General features: G+C 38.4%; 2 protein-coding genes across 8 annotated transcripts in view; both read left to right on the top strand.

The window, feature by feature from the left end:
- Nucleotides 1-688: 688 nt before the first annotated feature.
- Nucleotides 689-14,449, top strand: LOC309876927 (sulfotransferase 6B1-like). 4 transcript variants are annotated; one of them, XM_082757816.1, is made up of 8 exons: nucleotides 691-1,193; nucleotides 8,158-8,401; nucleotides 9,800-9,936; nucleotides 10,608-10,697; nucleotides 11,341-11,467; nucleotides 12,303-12,397; nucleotides 12,942-13,098; nucleotides 13,779-14,444. In XM_082757816.1, the coding sequence occupies exons 2-8, from the start codon at nucleotides 8,200-8,202 to the stop codon at nucleotides 13,907-13,909; spliced, it is 939 nt and encodes a 312-aa protein (XP_082613942.1). In that variant the 5' UTR covers nucleotides 691-1,193; nucleotides 8,158-8,199; the 3' UTR covers nucleotides 13,910-14,444. The 4 variants fall into 4 exon arrangements, with proteins under 4 accessions (XP_082613945.1, XP_082613942.1, XP_082613944.1 ...); XM_082757818.1 differs by having other exon boundaries at nucleotides 693-1,193; nucleotides 8,296-8,401; nucleotides 13,779-14,442; XM_082757817.1 differs by lacking the exon at nucleotides 691-1,193 and adding an exon at nucleotides 4,144-4,182 and having other exon boundaries at nucleotides 8,296-8,401; nucleotides 13,779-14,445.
- Nucleotides 14,450-16,994: 2,545 nt separating this feature from the next.
- The window catches only part of LOC309876925 (sulfotransferase 6B1-like), a 53,209-nt gene continuing 52,863 nt past the window's right edge, over nucleotides 16,995-17,340 (top strand). For all 4 annotated transcript variants that reach the window (XM_082757813.1, XM_082757812.1, XM_082757810.1 and 1 more), the window contains exon 1: nucleotides 16,995-17,251. In XM_082757813.1, coding sequence (XP_082613939.1) covers nucleotides 17,050-17,251 — 202 coding nt within the window. In that variant the 5' untranslated portion in view covers nucleotides 16,995-17,049. The remainder of the gene's footprint in view (nucleotides 17,252-17,340) is intronic.

Raw genomic sequence — 17,340 nt, 5'->3', positions numbered from 1 at the left:
CTTTGGTGCTAGTGACTGGAAGAATTTTTTTTTTTAAGGAAAAGCATGGTTGGTAAATCGACAAAATGTACAAGAGACAGTTTGCAGCAACCACTTTCAGAATAAGGTTAAAATATGTGTGTTGCAAAGCCTGAGAGATAAATAGAGCTGTTAAAGCAATCAGTTTCTGAACTCTGATCAGGACAGCAGTTGTGTGATATACAGGAGAAAAATCAATGTTGCAGATAAGTGTTATAATATTCATACTACAACTGTCTTTACAGTGATTGCAGTGTATGTCAGATTTTAATGTTAAACATAAGACTTTTGGCATACTAAGAGTGTTCATTTACTGGGTGGCATTTTAATTAATCTCATACAGAGTAATCTAAGGGCTCTGCTTCACAAGATGCTGTCTTAAAGAAATATTATATTTCCCCTTTTATTGTCAAATTCTCTTGGGTCTCTCTAGAAGGCTAAAGGGGTATTTGACACACAGAAACTGTATCAATTCAGGCCACTTCTTAGGAGAATGATTTCTGCATATTTAATCTCTCATCCAACTATGATTCAAATTAATGGATTTTTTTTTTCATTGAATTCCTTGGAAATTAAATTAAATCTGTATTAAGCACTGATCAGGAAAAAAAAAGCAACAATCAATCATCAACAACAAGAACAAAAAACAACCTCAACATATCAGACGCAGATTTGTTTAAAATGTTCTTATCTTTTTATAGACAGTATATCAGACTCGCTCTCCACAGCTTTGGGTAATTTTGATGCATAGCTAGTGCCAATGTTTGCTTGGTAAACTCTGTGCCAGACTTTGTGCTTTTTTTATTTATTTTTCTTATCAGCAGAAATCTGAACCTTGTTAACACATAAGATGCTAGCTTGAGCCTCCTGTTTTCTTTCTTTTTTTTTTTTTTTAGCCTGATAAAAATGGTTGTAATAAACCAAACAGCTCATGTTTATATGCACTGTTGTTATTGGTTTAGTCACTATACAGTAAAACTACAGTTTACAGCTGCCTTTTTTTTTGTTTCACAGGTTACTCACACCTCCCTGACCTGCCTTGCTGTGAAATCCTGTTCTGATTTGAGAGAAGGCACAAGGGGTTGTGAGGAAAACAGTTGGAGAAGGAGGAGGTGAACCTTTAGCCATGGTTTTGCTGGTTTCATCACTGAGTGGTGTCCTTCAGTTACTTACAGGTAAGGGCTTTCTTGATAATGTTGGTAATATTTGCAATGAATGAGGGCTGCTTTACACATTAACCCACTACTGTAAGGAACAGAGTTGGAAAAGATGTTTACCTGACTGACCTGAGTGTGAAAAACTGATGGTTGGAAGTTCCTGCCTCGTTTTGGGTTTTAGTTACTTTTTGTCTCACACGTCTATTCTGAAGACAAAAGTCAAGCTCTATTCTCAAATTTGGAGACTTTCACTTGAGAGCTCCTGGTAATTTAAGGCACCTTGTTATGCCATGTCTGTGGTAGACAGATAACTTTTGTTGGAGGGATGTACCTTTGCTCTGGCTGTGGAAGTCTGCTGAGTTGTGGTCAGGGTATTAGCATCTGGTGTCTTTCACAAAAGCTCAGAAGTAACTTCCCAGCTAAACTTCAGTTACTCTTCCAGAAACACAACCTGCCTGAACACAGACTGTTTGCTAAGGGTTGGTACAGCAGGAACCATGGAGCCAGCCTGGGTCTACTGCTGCACCCAGAGCACTAGGAAACGCAACACAAACATCTGGAGAAGCTTTGCATGTAGACATCTCTCGTTTTTTTCAGGGCTTGTTAGGTATGACGCTGCCAAAAATATTTATGCTGCTAAGCTTACCCTGGAAGCAGCAGAACAGTATTTATCACACAATGGTGTGTGTGAGCTTTTAACTCTTACTCTTGCACTAATGACCATTAATCTTAATCTGGCTAAAATGAACATAGATAATTGTGAACTGAGTATTTCTAGGGACGAGGTACCCAGATGATTGTTTCCCTCCCTATTTCCTTTCATCAACTCCCTCTCCTATATCTCCATACCCTATGATGATAGGGGGGCATGGACACAGAGACGTATCTTCCTCCATGTCTCAACCTTTCTTCCAGCAGTACACCACAGCCCTCATCCTCTCCAAAACACACAATATGGAGTGTGTTCAGCTCAGTCCTTTGGAGGGAAACAAGAGGAAAAAGAAAGTGGTATAGCATGGACTAGGAGTAAATAGGATGAGCTACTGCTGGTGCCCAAGTTGGCTTGGTAGCAAGCTATTCAGCATCTGAATTAGCATACAGACTGGCAGTTCATGTTTAAACTTTCTGAAGGATTAATTTTCAGTTCCAAAGATGTCTGAAGGATTAATTTAAAGTGTCATGACTGGGACCAAATTCCATGCAGAAATATGTTCTGAACAAATCAGAGAAAAACACTCCACAGTTCATTTTGCATGCCTTTCCAATTCTAATACTACAATATTTGAATAAAACTAAATGTCTTTGATGTTACATGAAAAAAACAAAACAAAACAAAACAAAACAAACAATTAAAATATGATCTTCAGGCAAAGAATTTTTATCTCTGTCAAAATACACAATTTTGACTACATGTTTAAGACCTAAATTGCTCCCACAGGGATATATCCACTTAATCTCATATGTTCTACTGAGCAATTTATGTTTGCTTTAATATCCTGATTTGTATATTAGAATTCATAAACTGAAAATTAAAACTGTGATTTTTTTTTTTTAAGGATTGTTTTTGTGTGCATCTGAATAACCTGTTTCAATATACATCTTTAATCAGCTTTATTTCACTTCTATTACTTCTGCATTATATATTTGGCTTCATTTGTATTGCCACATTACACTTTGTTTGTATGACATAATTCGTTCTGTACTAAAGTTTCCAGAAATTTGACTACTTCATAGGCGTAGACCATAGTGGGATTTATAAAAGGTTTGCAGGAAGTAGGATATTTAGCTTATTACCCAAAATAAGAAAGTCCTCCAAAACATCAGGTAATGTTCTGTAAGTCTTTGATATTCTTCTTTATCCCCTTCTGCCCACTTCTTCCCCTTGTTCTCTTACTTTTAATGTCAAGTTGTATGGGTAGACAAGGATGTAATGAGTTACTTTTGTGTGTGTGTGTGTGTGTGTTTGTGTGTGAATCAGGTCATTGACTTGACTCTCCCTTCTACACATTTACTTGGTAACAGAGCTGTAGTCAGAGTTCTCCTGCTTTTCATTGTTTACTTATGCATTTTAAGTTAATTTCACCAATATCAATGGGAAAGATCAGACAAAACAGAGTAAACCTCTTCTGGTGATGGTTTGTGGACTCTGTTAACATACACCTTTTATATTTAGATTAGTGTAAAAAGATGATTTCTCCAGAATTGTGTGTCCTGAGATGTTCTTTCTTCTTACCTAGTGGAGTATTAACAGGATGGAGGGAATAGTTAACCTTTGCATCTGTACTTTGGCAACTAGCCCATGCATTAATAAAGATGATGAAAGCTGTGGAAAATTGCTTATTTCCTACCTTGTTCCAGAGAAGGGATTAGAGAGTGGAAACTCTCCAGAGACAGCAAAGCTGAGGCTGAAAAAAAGCTGTGAGACGAAAGCTTAAAAGAGACACATGGGAAAGTTTGGGTAGGGGAAAGATAGGTCTGGGTATACTTTTGTAGACTAGGAACTATTGTCTAACCTGGTGGTGAGACCAGCTTTGCTCTGTTGAGGAAAGGTAACTGTCACAAAGAAGACTACAATTCAGGAAGAAAACAAAAGATGAAGGTGGATCCTAGATAATTTTACAGATAACACCCCAGCTCAAACAGCTTTGTAGAGTACTGAAGAAAACAAACCTGGATCCTGTACTGAGGATTAATTCTTTTTCATCTCTGTTTCAGTATTTTCCTGTATTTTTAAGTAAATAGCGATAGTGTCATGCAGTCTGGTAAATAGCCTGTTTTGTGTCTGTTCACATGTGTCTTGTATTCCTGAGGAGTGATACAGTTACCCAAAATATCCAGCCGGTTCATGTTTTGGGAGAATATAGGTGTAAACTATTGACAAGATCAAGAATTCAGCAAAAGGGTTCACATGGACATACCACTGACCCATAATTCCTGGATTTTAAAAGAGAGGGTATGGCGAACATGCATCTGGAGATGAAGAATGTTTCTGGAATCCCATAAAACTGTAAGGCATTATAATCTTTCGAATCACCAGAACTGATAAATATTGAGATAAGGAGATTTATACAAATTTCATAAGCTAATTTTTATCTAATTCTACACCTAATACATAGAAGATTATTAGGGGATTAACAGAATAGCACATGTACATAGCAGCAAAAATATCATGCAGTTGCTAGAATAAGATACTACACCCAGTACACCCAGGTAAAAATGCCTTTGGGGACCCTGCTCTTTTGCTACTGCGTTTGAGTGGACATGTAGAGCTGTGCATTTTTCTTCATGGTAGTTCACCAGACCTTCAAGGCACACTGACTAATATGCACTTTCAGACAGGACTGGATGTCTGGAGATTTTGCATCTAGAAGTGCAGTTGAGTAAGGATGGCTGATTTTAACAGGAAATGTTATCTGTTTTACTGAATGAGTAAAAAGTGGTTTATTCTTGTGGTAGTCTCAACAATCAGCTTATCAGAAGGCACGCAGCACTCTGCAATCTTACTGTTAGAGGCACACATGCCTCGAGGTGATTTAACTGGCACATCCGTCTTGGCCTTTGCTAGCATTCAGACCCACGCTCATGCACCCGCACTTGCTCCAGATGCATAAAGGCTCTGAGCCCTGGTCCCAGCTCAGGGGCTGGCACTTGGTGCCACTTGGGTCTCCCCAGTTGCTGGCACCCATGCACATGGGTGCTCTGGCTCATGGTCCCAGCCCACTTAATTCGGATGCACTCAATCCAGATGCTGGCGCTCAGACACAGATGCCTTCCCACACAGGATCTGACCCCTGCTGCTGGCGCTCAGACTGCCCTACACACACGTACACATTTAATAGAGTCCCTTGCCCAGACAAAAAGATGGAAAGGAAATTAATTAGAAGACAGGACATACTGTGATGGTCAGGTGCAGGGCAAAGCAGACAAGCATTCTGACCAGCCAACAATTTACATGTAGCTGTCCCTTTTTTATCACTCATCCCTCTATTTTCCCTCACTGTTCCTCCCCAAACTGCCTAAATCCCTCCCTTTCCCTACCTTTGGTCCCCTGATGAATCCTGTCCAATGATGAAACCTTCTTCCCTCACAACCCTTAACGTGCCTATGTCCCCAGGCAGCAGCCCACCCAGCACCATTTGAGCCCTGGATTTGGACTGCCTTTGTGTGCTCCTCTGTGCTTGTGGTGGTGATGAGCTGATGGCTGCTGTCATGGCCCTGGGAGTAGCTCAGCAGGACATTATTTGGGCTGCCCACCCCTGCCTGCCATTGTCTCTGTGCTTCTTTGTGGACAGGCAGACAAGCTTTTACCACATAACCTAACACATCCTACCACCCCAGTCGCTGTTTGGAGACTTTGACTCCCCTCAGATCTGGCACACACTGGATTATTCAAATGAAAAAAAATGACACAAATGGTGTTTCCATCGTAGAGAAAATTCTACTTGGGGCCCAAATTTTCATGGACTGATTTATAGGATCCCAGGAAACGTTCCCCTCTTGAGCTCTTGATTTTTTTTTTTTTTTTTTTTTTTTTTTTTTTTTGTCATATTGATGGTCAGAAGGAGTTTAGGGGGGTACCTTCATAAGTGGACCAAGATCCCTTTTAGGTCATTTTGGAAGGCTGATTTACTGAAGCCTTTTCTAGAGTCTGAATGAGATAAATGCAGATCACAGGAACAGTTATGGAAACCCACCTCTTCTTACCTACCAACTGAGAGCACATTCCCTTAAGTTTTGAGGGTATGTTTGGGGATTGTGTTGTTGTTTCATTTAACAGGCAGTGGCTCTGCACAAGCAGATCAGCTCATTGGGTAACTGTCAGCTGGTAGAGTCCTGTAGCTATCACAGCAAAGGTCACCAGACTCTTTCTGCAAAACTCCACAATCAGGAAAGACCAAGTCTGATATCTATGGGAAGTCAGAAACCTTTAGAAGCACAGTGGTGGTTTAAACAACAAACACCATTAATCTGGAGATTACCAAATCCTTTAATCTGTTTTTAATCTCCATGTTTTTAAAGCTGCTTTTTAGAAACTTTAAACCAACTAATGTTTTCCGTCAGTCTCCTGTTTCAGCATTTGGCAGGATCAGAGTCTTTCTTATGCAAGACGTACCGTGTGAGGTTTATCCCCCCTCTCCCAGCTACAGTGTCCTGGCAGATGGCTGTATCAAAGGCTCATGTTACGAAATCTTGATCCTTTTTTTTTTTTTTTTTCTCACTCAAGAAATTTAATTCCCGTCCAAATCCCTCCTTATGACTTACGTCTTCTAATTGGTTTTTCTTCAGTAATACTGTTTTTTAATTAATTTTTTTTTTTTTTTTTTTTTTTTGGGGGGTGCTCAGTTTCTAAGTATAATACATGCCTCCAATGAATAAGTGCCCTGACTGCCTCCTCTGGCAAATATACACCAGAAATCCAATGGTTTTTCACTCTCAAATTTTCTCCGGACTGTTCTGCAAAGATTGAAGTATGGGAATGAATTATGTGCTTCTATTATGAAAACCCCAACTAAAGGAAAAAAAATAAGGCAAGCAGCTTTTGTGCTTTGCTAGAATAGCTGGTTACATGTTAAGAATCAGCAAAGACTCTATTTCATGGTACAGTAATTTCTAGCTAATGTAAGTGAAGCGATGCAGACGGTGCCAACTGGATGTGCTTTGGTGCAAGCTCTGATTCAGGAAATGGACTGAGCAGGAGTCATGTGGTGTCCACTTGGTTCAGCTGATGCCTGCTCACAGGTAGTCTTGTATACATGTACACTGACAAATTTTTACAGAAAGGAAGAGATGAAGGTAAAAGCAAAAGATTTCCATAGACTGAACAATATTTGCATCAAAATGCAAGAGCTGTAGGGCCAGGTGATCCTGTGAGTGCTGCAGGGTGCCTCAGTGCCTGGGTGTGAATTCACCAGGGCAAGCAACTGGCAGAAGCATACAGGTGTGCCATCGGTGGACCTCCTGATCGAGCTGCCCAATAGGCAGCTTTCAAAGATGGAGATGGGAAAGAATGGCATTTAGACACTTGGCACAATTTATTTTTTATTTTATTTTTATTTTTTGGGGGGGAGAATGGGGAACTATTTTCTACTTCCTCTCTGCCTTGTGATCCATCCTCTTGTCAAAGATGTTAATGTTAAACCTGGGCATTACTTTAATTTTTGTACTGAGATCAGTGCAGTCTGAAGTTCATAAATTAGAGTCCGTTATAAATAATAATCATTATAACTGAGGCTACATTTTTACTAAGTCAGTGATCATTGATCAGCTGTTAAGCAATGATTGAGCTCATTAAGGGAAGAACATGTAAAAGTAGTCATTTTCATGTAACCATCAGAGAGCCAGACCTTTCTGTTGCAATCCAAACAGAGAAGAACAATGATCAAAGAGCATGTTGGTCCTTCTGCCCTCCTGGGCACCAGCTGGAGGGAGAAGTTGGCCACCATTACAGGACAGCCACTAATGCACTAAACACTCTCCCAGTCCCAGTGCATTTTATCACACTTTTTTTTGGGAAAAAAAAAAGGAGTTATATAAGAAAATATCCCAGCAGAATGAATGCTGAAAAGAGCAGAACAGCCACAAGGAATGTGCTTATGCCAGTTAAACCCTAGCCTGTAATCATGTCCTTCTTCTATCTTGATGTACTTTGTTTATAAATTCTGTGCTGTGATTATTTGCATATTTTTGGCATATGATGTTTTTGAGTTAGATAAACCCTTTAACCCAGGATGCAATTCCATTTGCTTGTTTTTCTTGTTCAATTATGTCCATATTCTGTTGATATCAAAGGGTTCAAGTGACTTAAGGTCTTTGTCTGCAGTTAAGTTGTTTTTTTTTTTTTTTTTTTTTTTTTTCCAGTTTCAAAAAGAGTAGTTAATTATTGCTTACAAGGTCCACCCCCCCCCCCCCACCTCCTCCTCCCCAAAACCCAAAAAAGTAAGAGCCCTATTAAAAGGCACACTGTGGCTCTCTTTCCATGTAGCATTTCTCACTGTGACGGAGCCTGTGTGTGAGGCAGAGAAGAATGGAAAAGCCCAGGAAGAAATTTATTGATGTGGTAGATAAGGCAATGGTTGCTGCTAACACAATGGATCGTGATGAACTGCTTTTTTCTTACAAGGGGATTCTCTACCCTGTTACTGTTTGCAGTCCTGAAGTGTTTAAAGCTATGGAGTCCCTTGAAGCCAGAAGTGATGATGTCATTTTAGCAGGATACCCTAAATCTGGTGAATATAACTTGCTTTCTTTGTAAATGAATTTGTGTGATATCAAATAAGTAGATTCTATTTACAATTTTTAGAGAAAAAAGAAAAGGTAGAACATTTTTTTTCTAAAAAAAACCAAAACAAAACACAACAAAGCTAGTTATGAGGACATTATATAGGAATTTTGCAAATGACTGACAGACACCTGATTTTCTTAGCTATAGCGTGTAAAGCTTTTGTTATCTTTAATTTTTGTAGTTATGAATTTATATGCACAAATTGAAAAGAAGAAAAATGTAATTCTCAAACTGGAGGCAACTAGATTTCCTTCTCTTGCAGTTACGTTTGTAAAGACAGTAGCTTTGTATTTCTACACAGAGTGAACCCATTGGTGCCTTCACATGCAGTGCTGCATATATATATATATATATATTTTTTTTTTCCTCATAAATGTATAGAATATCTAAAATCCATGACTACCAAAAATTATTTTGCAACACTTGGCAGTGGCCACATGGATTTTTATTGGGAGATGGAGAGCAGTTCTTTTCTGGGGTTGCTAGTTTACCCTACATCTTTGCTGCATCTCCCTGAAAGCACTCTACGCTGGCTCTTGGATGTGTTACATATCCATTTTAATATAGCTATTTTTCTCCTTCAGCAATAGGATTCACAGTGCCTTACAGCAGATAGCCAGAGCTGACAGGTTTATAAAGTTTTTGCTATTTTTTTAGCATGTTTTCTGTTTGAAGAAATGTTGTACACTAAAATGCAGTTCTTGAACTCTAATGACAAAGACATAGGAACCCAGTGTCCACAGGTCAGGAAATGGTAAACTAAACATGAGAGATCTCTACGGGTTCTCTTTTACATTGTGAAAAAAATATATCATATATATATATGAAACATTTTAGACTTTTTTTTATATACTACATATTGGTAAAGAAAATGAGCATACAAAGCACAATTTTTGGATCTAGTACTGCAACTATGCTAAAGTTCTGTGACCTGTCCTTCCACCCAAGATAATCCTGTGCAGCACATCAGGAAACATTTGTAATTTACTAGGTTTTGAGGTACAGGTTCACCACCCCTATTCCCACTTGTAACAATTAAAAATTATTACTTTAATGCATGTTTAGTGCATGCAGTGCTTTTTCTCCTTAATTAGTTATTTTACAATTTACAAGTTAATTTATGATGTATTTAGCCATCTAAGTTGGAGAAGTGTAACCTTCAAAGGTGCAAAGGTAGGGCCCTGAGAGGTGATTGTCCAGACAGTCAGCTGTGATATTGTATCACAAGAAAGAAGATCAGGCAACTCACCTGCTAGTACTACCTACTTCCTGGCTGCTGGCAGATACATTTCAGCTTTTTTCTCAAGGCTTTACAAGCAATTCTGTATTTTTCCCCTCCCAGGTACAAACTGGGTGGGTCAGATCTTAAGTGATCTGGTAGCCACATTTGAAAAGAAAACGCAGGATGAAGAAAGTGTTAATGATGAAGACCTAGAAGAATTCCCCTACCTTGAAGTTGGAGATGCTGGGAAATTTGAGGTGGGCACAGAATACTTATTAAAATTTTAAAAATTTGGTGCTTCAAACACTGAATATATGGCGTGTGAAATACTCCACCCTTTGATAAGAACTCTTCCATGTCTCTGTAGGCTTCATCTGGCCAGGCTGAAACTCATTTATGTTGCAAAATGCTGAGGGATAAAGGGACACTCTACAGGGCCTGAGAGGAGCACATACTCATTAGAAATACAAGCACTACAGAAATTCGGCATAGCATTTTCTGTATTTATGAAGAGTTTCATGAAAAGTTAAATATTGAAAGAATGACTTTTGTCTTTTCTACTACCTCTTCTTTATCCCCCCTTCTCTCTTGGGATCATTCATCTTTCCCATGCTCCCGGTTAGATTCTGGATATTACCTTTCAGTTTCATACCTTGTCTAGCAGAACATATTAAATTCATTATCACTAAAGAGAATTAGTAATGGTTAATCTTCCTTCCAAATGTTCATTCTCAGGGGCTTTTGAAGATTATTGCTACTCAGGGTAGACTGCTAAGATCCCAGGATAACACTCATAAAGCATAAGTGTTTCTGATCAGCCAAAAACTGTTGATAAATTTAGCAAATTAATGTTTTATCACAGGCCAATGGAACAGAATACTTGTAGTAATTGAACTGTCTACTTTCCTCCTTCCAATTCTTAATAAAGCGAATGAACAAGTTACCTTCTCGAAGAGTTATATTTACTCATCTTCTTCCTGACAATCTTCCCAGGTCTATCTTCAAAAGTAAAGCCAAGGTGGGTGATGATTTGAATGTTTTGTAAGCAAACACTCCTACAAATGCTTTTGAAAGCCAATTTAGTGCTTTTAGGCCAAATTTCAAAATCATTCTTATACTTACATAGTGTTTAGCCTGGCCATTTTTACTTGACTGATAGCTACCATTTATCTCAGTAAGTCTCAGTTCATCCTTACTGACACATTTGTTTCAGTATCCACAAGGCAGGTGTGGGGGAAAACAAAACCTCCAGCAGTAAAAAAATGTATTTGTACACAACTTCCTATGGAAGGCTTTCCACAATGTTGTTACAAATGTGTTAAGTTCTGGAGAGAATATGTATTTGTGTGATTTTTTTCCTCTCTATCTAAATGATGAATAATACTCGTATTGGGCAAATCATACTTAGATTCTGCATAATTAATTTGATTAATCTGGAAAAGATATTTTGATAACTATAGGCAATCATATTCACAAGGTGCTGAAGTGAAGCAAAATATTTCACTTACTGGATTTAGAAAAGAATTGTTACTACTGCAAATAGCATATGACATACTAGAAATTCCCCAGACTGCAGTTCTAAAGAAGAGTATTGTTTTTTTTTTTTTCATACTATGGTTTGTTATTTTTCACTGTAGAAATAAAATATTTTTATTTTGTAGATATTGCTGTTGATTCGCAATCCAAAAGACGTGGCTACATCTTTTTATCATTTTTCCAATGGCATGTCTCTTCTTCCTTCCTATGAGACCTGGGATGATTTCTTCATAGCTTTCATGACAGAGAAAAGTACAGTATATTCTTTTATGTTAATTATTCAATGTTTTGACTTTATCTAAAAACCTTGCATTTTGTAAATCAGATTCACTTGCATTTTTTTAGTTTACAGCAAACAAAGCAGTGATTAAGGAAAGAAAGTGAGAAATTTGCAGTGAATTTAACAGTATTTGTCTTACTGACTGAAGACAGATATTCATCAGAACTGCACTTACACAAACTGCTTTAATTTGCACAAACTGTTACTTTTGCTGGAAGAAGCAGTTCCTCCTTATCTTGCTCTTGGATCCCCTTTACCCCTCCTCCTCTCCACTGTCCATTATCCTGTGCTCACACAGACATCTGAACACCAGCTTGCCAAACTGGCCAAAAAAAAAAAAAAAAAATAATCCCACTAGTTTAAAACTGCATAAATTCTCCAGTTTTTGTGTTGCACAGAAATGCACAGAAATTTTGTTGCACAGAAATGGAAAGAAGCAGACAAGGTAGGTTTTGCTTAAAACTAGCCACACTAGAGAGGAGCGTTTCTGTGGAGGTGTTTGCAGAGGTTCTGAGCCAGACCCCCTGCTCCCTTGCTGGCCCTGGTGTGAAGGCAGATCCTTCAGAGCCACACTGGACTAGCTTTGGTCCAGAGACTATGACAGAAATCGGAACAGTCTGGAGCAAAACCCCATAGATCCCATAAAGAGGGATTTATGGGGTTTATCCCAGAAGGGGGTAAACTCAGGCATAAACATAATGGCTGTGGTGGAAGGATCAACCCAAGGACAAAAAATTGTTTAATATCATAAGAAGCTTGTCTAATATTATTTTATTCTTCATCTTAGGATTATTTTGTTTTATTTAGTGCCCTGGGGATCCTACTTTAATTATCTTTCTGAATGGAACAAGTATGCTGCTGATGAAAATGTTATGACAATAACTTACGAAGAACTAAAAGAGGTGAGGTTACCTCTTGAGGTAACAAGTATTTTATACTTCAAAGAACAATTGTTCCTAACCAATAAACCATTATATTCATATAGTGTATTCAAACTGCATGATACATACAGTATGAGAAAGATTATTGTTTTAGGAATAGGGTAAAATGAAATTCCAGTTTAAAAACTTTTTAATATATATTTGTGTGCGTGTGAACATGATTCTTATTTTCTCTTTAGCTGCAGCATCAGCCCAAATCATTGTAAATCAAAATCCTCAGTAATTATTTTTTTGGAGCTGTTATAGCTCCAAATGGTGTAGATTTGTCTCAACTGTAAATTATACACAGCCTTCTGTAATCTATAAGAATACAGCTCATATCTTATCTGAAACAGTAATGGAGAATAAAAACACTAGACACCATTCCAGTCTTGATGAACTCTGAATACTCTATACATGTATATGCAGCTAACAGAGGCATGCAGGGCCATGAAAACATCTTGAAAAAAAAAAAGCAATGTAATCTGTTTGAATGTCATGTGGTATGTTGCCTTCCTCTTTTCAGAATCGGGCCCTGGGAGTGAAAAATATCGCTGCTTTCTTTGGGATTTCTCTGACTGAGGAAGAGCTTCAGGGTGTGGTGGAGAGGAGCAGCTTCCAGTCCATGAAGGAGAACTCGCTGAAGACCCACGGGGCGCTGGGCAGCATTCTCTTTCGCAAAGGTAGGGAGCTCCAAGAGGCCCAGAGGCAGAAACATCATGCTGTCAAGAACTAGTCAAGGAGCATTCGTGAGGAAGGGACTGCAGCCATCATGGGAGAAGCAACAGCATACAGCAAATTTTAGAGGCCCACAGATGACTGGCAGGAAGGAGTAGTCATGTGTCTGAATTACTTTCCCTCTATGGGCCAAGAGTCTTCCTCACTGAGTCTTCTTCAGCCACCAGATGCTTACCTGGGGAGGGCAGGCGTTTTAAAAGAAAGGGGCCAAAACTCAGCCTAAATTTTTGGGAGAGTGTAAGTGCCCTGAAAGGGCCACTGTCAACCCCTTGTTCATGCTAACAAGTTAGAGAAAAGACAAGGATCCAAGAATCGGTAATAGAGAGAAGCAAGATAGTAGAAGACTACTTTTGCAGTGCAGTGTAGGTGATGCAGATATGAGAGGGCTAACCTGGTTGTCAGAATCTATTTCTACATTTGACATTAAAGGTGTCACTGGATAAAATCAGAAGCTGACAAGGGAGCACAAGCCCAGTTCTGCCTCCAGACAGATGATTTTTAATCAGTCCTTCCTGATCTTCCATTTTGTCAGTCATAATTGACTCTGGAGTAAAGAACTGCAGAAAAATAGGACCTTATGCTGTTTTTTCTTTTTTTCTCCAATAATTTCTTTGCTTCTTTGAAGGTGGTGTAAGTGACTGGAAGAGTCTTTTCAATGAAGATCAGAATGAGAAAATGGACAAAGCATTTGAAGAACATATAGCAGGAACTAAACTGGGGAGGAAGTTGAAGTATGACGTGTACTGCAAAGCCTGAAGAGCAATTAAATGTGGTTATAGGAAGAGCTTTCCACTGCATTTTCAGATCATCTGAATAACATATACTAGAAAGCTGGAATGATCCAAGAATCTTGGAATTATCGTAATAATCACATTAATCACACTGCATCAGCCTTTACAGCGAGAGTGATGAATAGTTGTTTTGTTGTTGTTCATTTTTTTCTTTTATATGTTTGTTTATTTTTCTTTTAATGTTCTTTGGCTTGCTTTGGCTACATTTATTTGCTGAATATGATGATAACTAACTATATTCAAATAAACCTGACAGCCTTGTTTCAGTAGCTATCACTGGAAGGAAATGGTCCTTTTGTGCTTCCAGCCAAACAGTCATTCTAGACTATTTAGAAATTATTTAGTATATGGAGATTTTTTTTTTTTTCCAAAAATTCCTCAAGTTAGGCAACATCTTCACAACTAAGATCACTAGCAAAATATGGATCTGATGCAACCTTAAATAATGACAAAGGATATCTTTCCTGTGACTTCAGGACAAATGCGATGAAAGCTAGAAGAAATAGAATGAAGAAGCATGGAGATCAGAATTTTTAAGTATTTTAATGTCTTTGAATGCAGAATTTCAATCTGGAATTCAAATTACAGACTGGTATTAACAGCCATGATCCAATCATAGGCACTGGTTTTACATATGATCACAAATAATTATCTCTGTAGAACACAAAAAAAATCCCTATTTTTTTTTTTCTCATATATAAATTTGCACTTGGTTCACTGAAACCAATGTTTCTATCTGTATAAAGGTTAGTAAAAAGCAAAATTGTGATGTTAATATTTGTGTAATTCTGGCATCAGACAGGTTCTGAAATTACACCAAAAGAGAAGCAACTTAGATCAACAGATTTATAGCTTCATATGTAGAGATAGCAACTTAAATGGGTTATGTAAGGTGATTAAAGTACTGAGAGTAGATTTGAGTTCCTAGAAATCCAAACAACAGTCATAAAATGCATCTAGAGGCAGCAACACTTGCAGGAATTTCCACTTGTTTACATGGCTGTTATGAAACTAATTGCAATAGTTTGTTCAAGGTACAACTTCGTAAACTGGATCAGTACAAAACTGGGAGGACAGTTAAAGCAATATCCTTTAGTGGAGAGGCCTGGATGTATTCAACATTATTTTAACACTCTTGTGGACAAACTAGTATATGTATAGTATATGAATTTAAGTTATTTGATATTTAAGTCTGGGGACCAGAACAGAAATGAGACAGTATTGGGGAAAACGGGGAAACAATTCAAAAGATCATGACAAATTAAGAAGAAGGTTGGAAAACATAAAGTTCAGTAAAGGTAAGTGTGAAAATACAAACAAACCAAAGGCTGAAGTACTTAATGGGGGAAAGCCAGTGAGTGAATTGTAAGAAAAGACGAAGAATCACACTCAGCAAGGATTAATTTGGTGAAAGTGGGGGGGGGGAAGTCAAATCTTATTCTGGTTTACAGTAATAGGAGGTTCATACATAACACAGAGGCAGTAATTGTTAAAGCCACTGGTTGCAGGTCATTCTAAACTTGAGAGTGCTGCTGCTTAGGGAGGCCATGAACTGCCTTCCTTTTGTGACATTTTTTCCTCAGTTGAACCCACACCAGATTTTAGAGTTACCTTCCTCATTCTCACTGGCTGAATCTTACAGTAGTTTAATGGCAGCTTTGGGGTTTTCAGACAGATACTGCACAAGAGCCTTGAGTTGCACTGAGACTTTCCAAGCACACAGGGATTTGAGAAGTAAATGTAAGTATCACATTTATTTAGTAAGGGGAAGCGGTTGAGCTTCAAATAGTATTACCATTGCAGCACTATTGGATGAGAGATTACGTATGTGGTTGTTATTGAGCCTCACAGGCTCTGGAAACAATCTCTGCAAAGACTGGGTGCTACAGTGTGCACAAGGGAAGCTGTATAGCTGCTACTCTGTTAAACTAATTAGATTAAAACTAATTTGAAAGCACCTGGTCTGAAATAAATTGTAGACATGCCCTTGCTTATCTGATGGAAAACCAGCCAATGACCTGTTTATGTAGTTTATCCTCTCCTGTGTTATCCCAAGGTTAGGGGTTCAATTACTGTCTGCCCTTAAAATCTCACCCTATCTGTTTTATAGCAGTAACACTTCAGGTGCTTTTGCTTCATTAAAGATGCTCTGTGGGCCTGTGCATTCAACAGGGTAGGGATGTGTGTGAGGGGAAGACAGAGAAGGCAAGCAGCCATGTTGGGCAATGAATGTGGACAATGCGGCTTTTTGCAATGATATAACTTGTCGAGATACATATTTCTCCATCTTAGTACTACTTATCTTCTGAAAAGGCAGCAGCCAGAATACCAATAACTCCCCCACTAAGAACGTTTTCACCCAAAGATTAAATTATGGCCAAGTATAGACACAAAAAGAACTAATGTGATACAGGTGAACTTGATTCATGTTAATGCAGAACCTAAGTATTAGAGTTTCACATGAAATCAATGCTTCTGGAGGATATGGTGAAGTAGAAGGTCTTGAATGTGAGTATTCAGTCATGAGAAGTATGGCTTAGATGGTACAAGTCCTTAGTGCTGAATATATTACCTGGAGTGATAATGTTACAATAATGGGCTGAAGATAGCACTGGCACCTGGAACAAAGTTGGACCCTTGGGTATGCATCCATTAGTGAAGTCAATACCAAAGTAGGCTGAGATCCACTGCCCTCATAGTTATGCTGGTTATCTAGTTTGCAAATTGTACTATGTAGCTCAGCAGTTAAAAATATTTAAAGTAGGATCTTACAACACTTATAGGTCTCTCCCTGATTTCATGCAATATTTTGAATGCTAGCAATATTAACTGGAATTGCTGTCCCAACAGCAATGCTTTGCAGAGAACAGACTATTGTTGCTGGTATCAGGCATGGCAGAGAGACTCCATGTCACTACTGTGAGTCTCCTGTCCTGCAGTTTCGAAAGGAGGTAACAGAGTACAAATGGAGTTAATCAGTGACATGTATCTTAATCTCTGAGTGAATGCCCTTTCTGATTTCCTAACACACTGTATAAAGTTCTTCTGCATTGTGGAAAGACAGTCTGTATCTCTGCTTGAAAAGAATTCCACAGGGATACAAGCATGAGCAGAAATAGAGAAAGAGTCATTGAAGCAGTGGAAAGTTGCTTTTCAGAGAATGAAAAGACTTCCCCAGAAGATATGCTGTTTTCTTACAAAGGTATTTTGTACCCTACTGCATTTAGCAGCCCAGAAACTTTGGAAGCTCTGAAATCCCTTGAAATCAGGAGCGACGATGTGATTCTAGCAGGCTATCCTAAAACAGGTGAGTGTTCACTGGATAAATAGTCAAACGTGCAATGCTACAATCCAGAAGCATGTGCCTTCATTTAATGCAGCAGTAATACCTGAGAA

Source organism: Aythya marila (genome assembly GCF_965140915.1).
Source record: "Aythya marila genome assembly, chromosome: 3".
NCBI lineage: Eukaryota > Metazoa > Chordata > Aves > Anseriformes > Anatidae > Aythya > Aythya marila.
Note: the sequence above shows the minus strand (reverse complement) of the source record. Positions and strands in the feature narration are given on the sequence as shown.

Coding starts and splice junctions, on each gene's coding strand:
- LOC309876927 (XM_082757816.1), top strand. CDS start 8,200: ATGGAAAAGCCCAGGAAGAAATTTATTGATGTGGTAGATAAGGCAATG. Junction 8,402..9,799: donor AGCAGGATACCCTAAATCTG/GTGAATATAACT, acceptor TTCCCCTCCCAG/GTACAAACTGGGTGGGTCAG. Junction 12,398..12,941: donor CTTACGAAGAACTAAAAGAG/GTGAGGTTACCT, acceptor TCCTCTTTTCAG/AATCGGGCCCTGGGAGTGAA.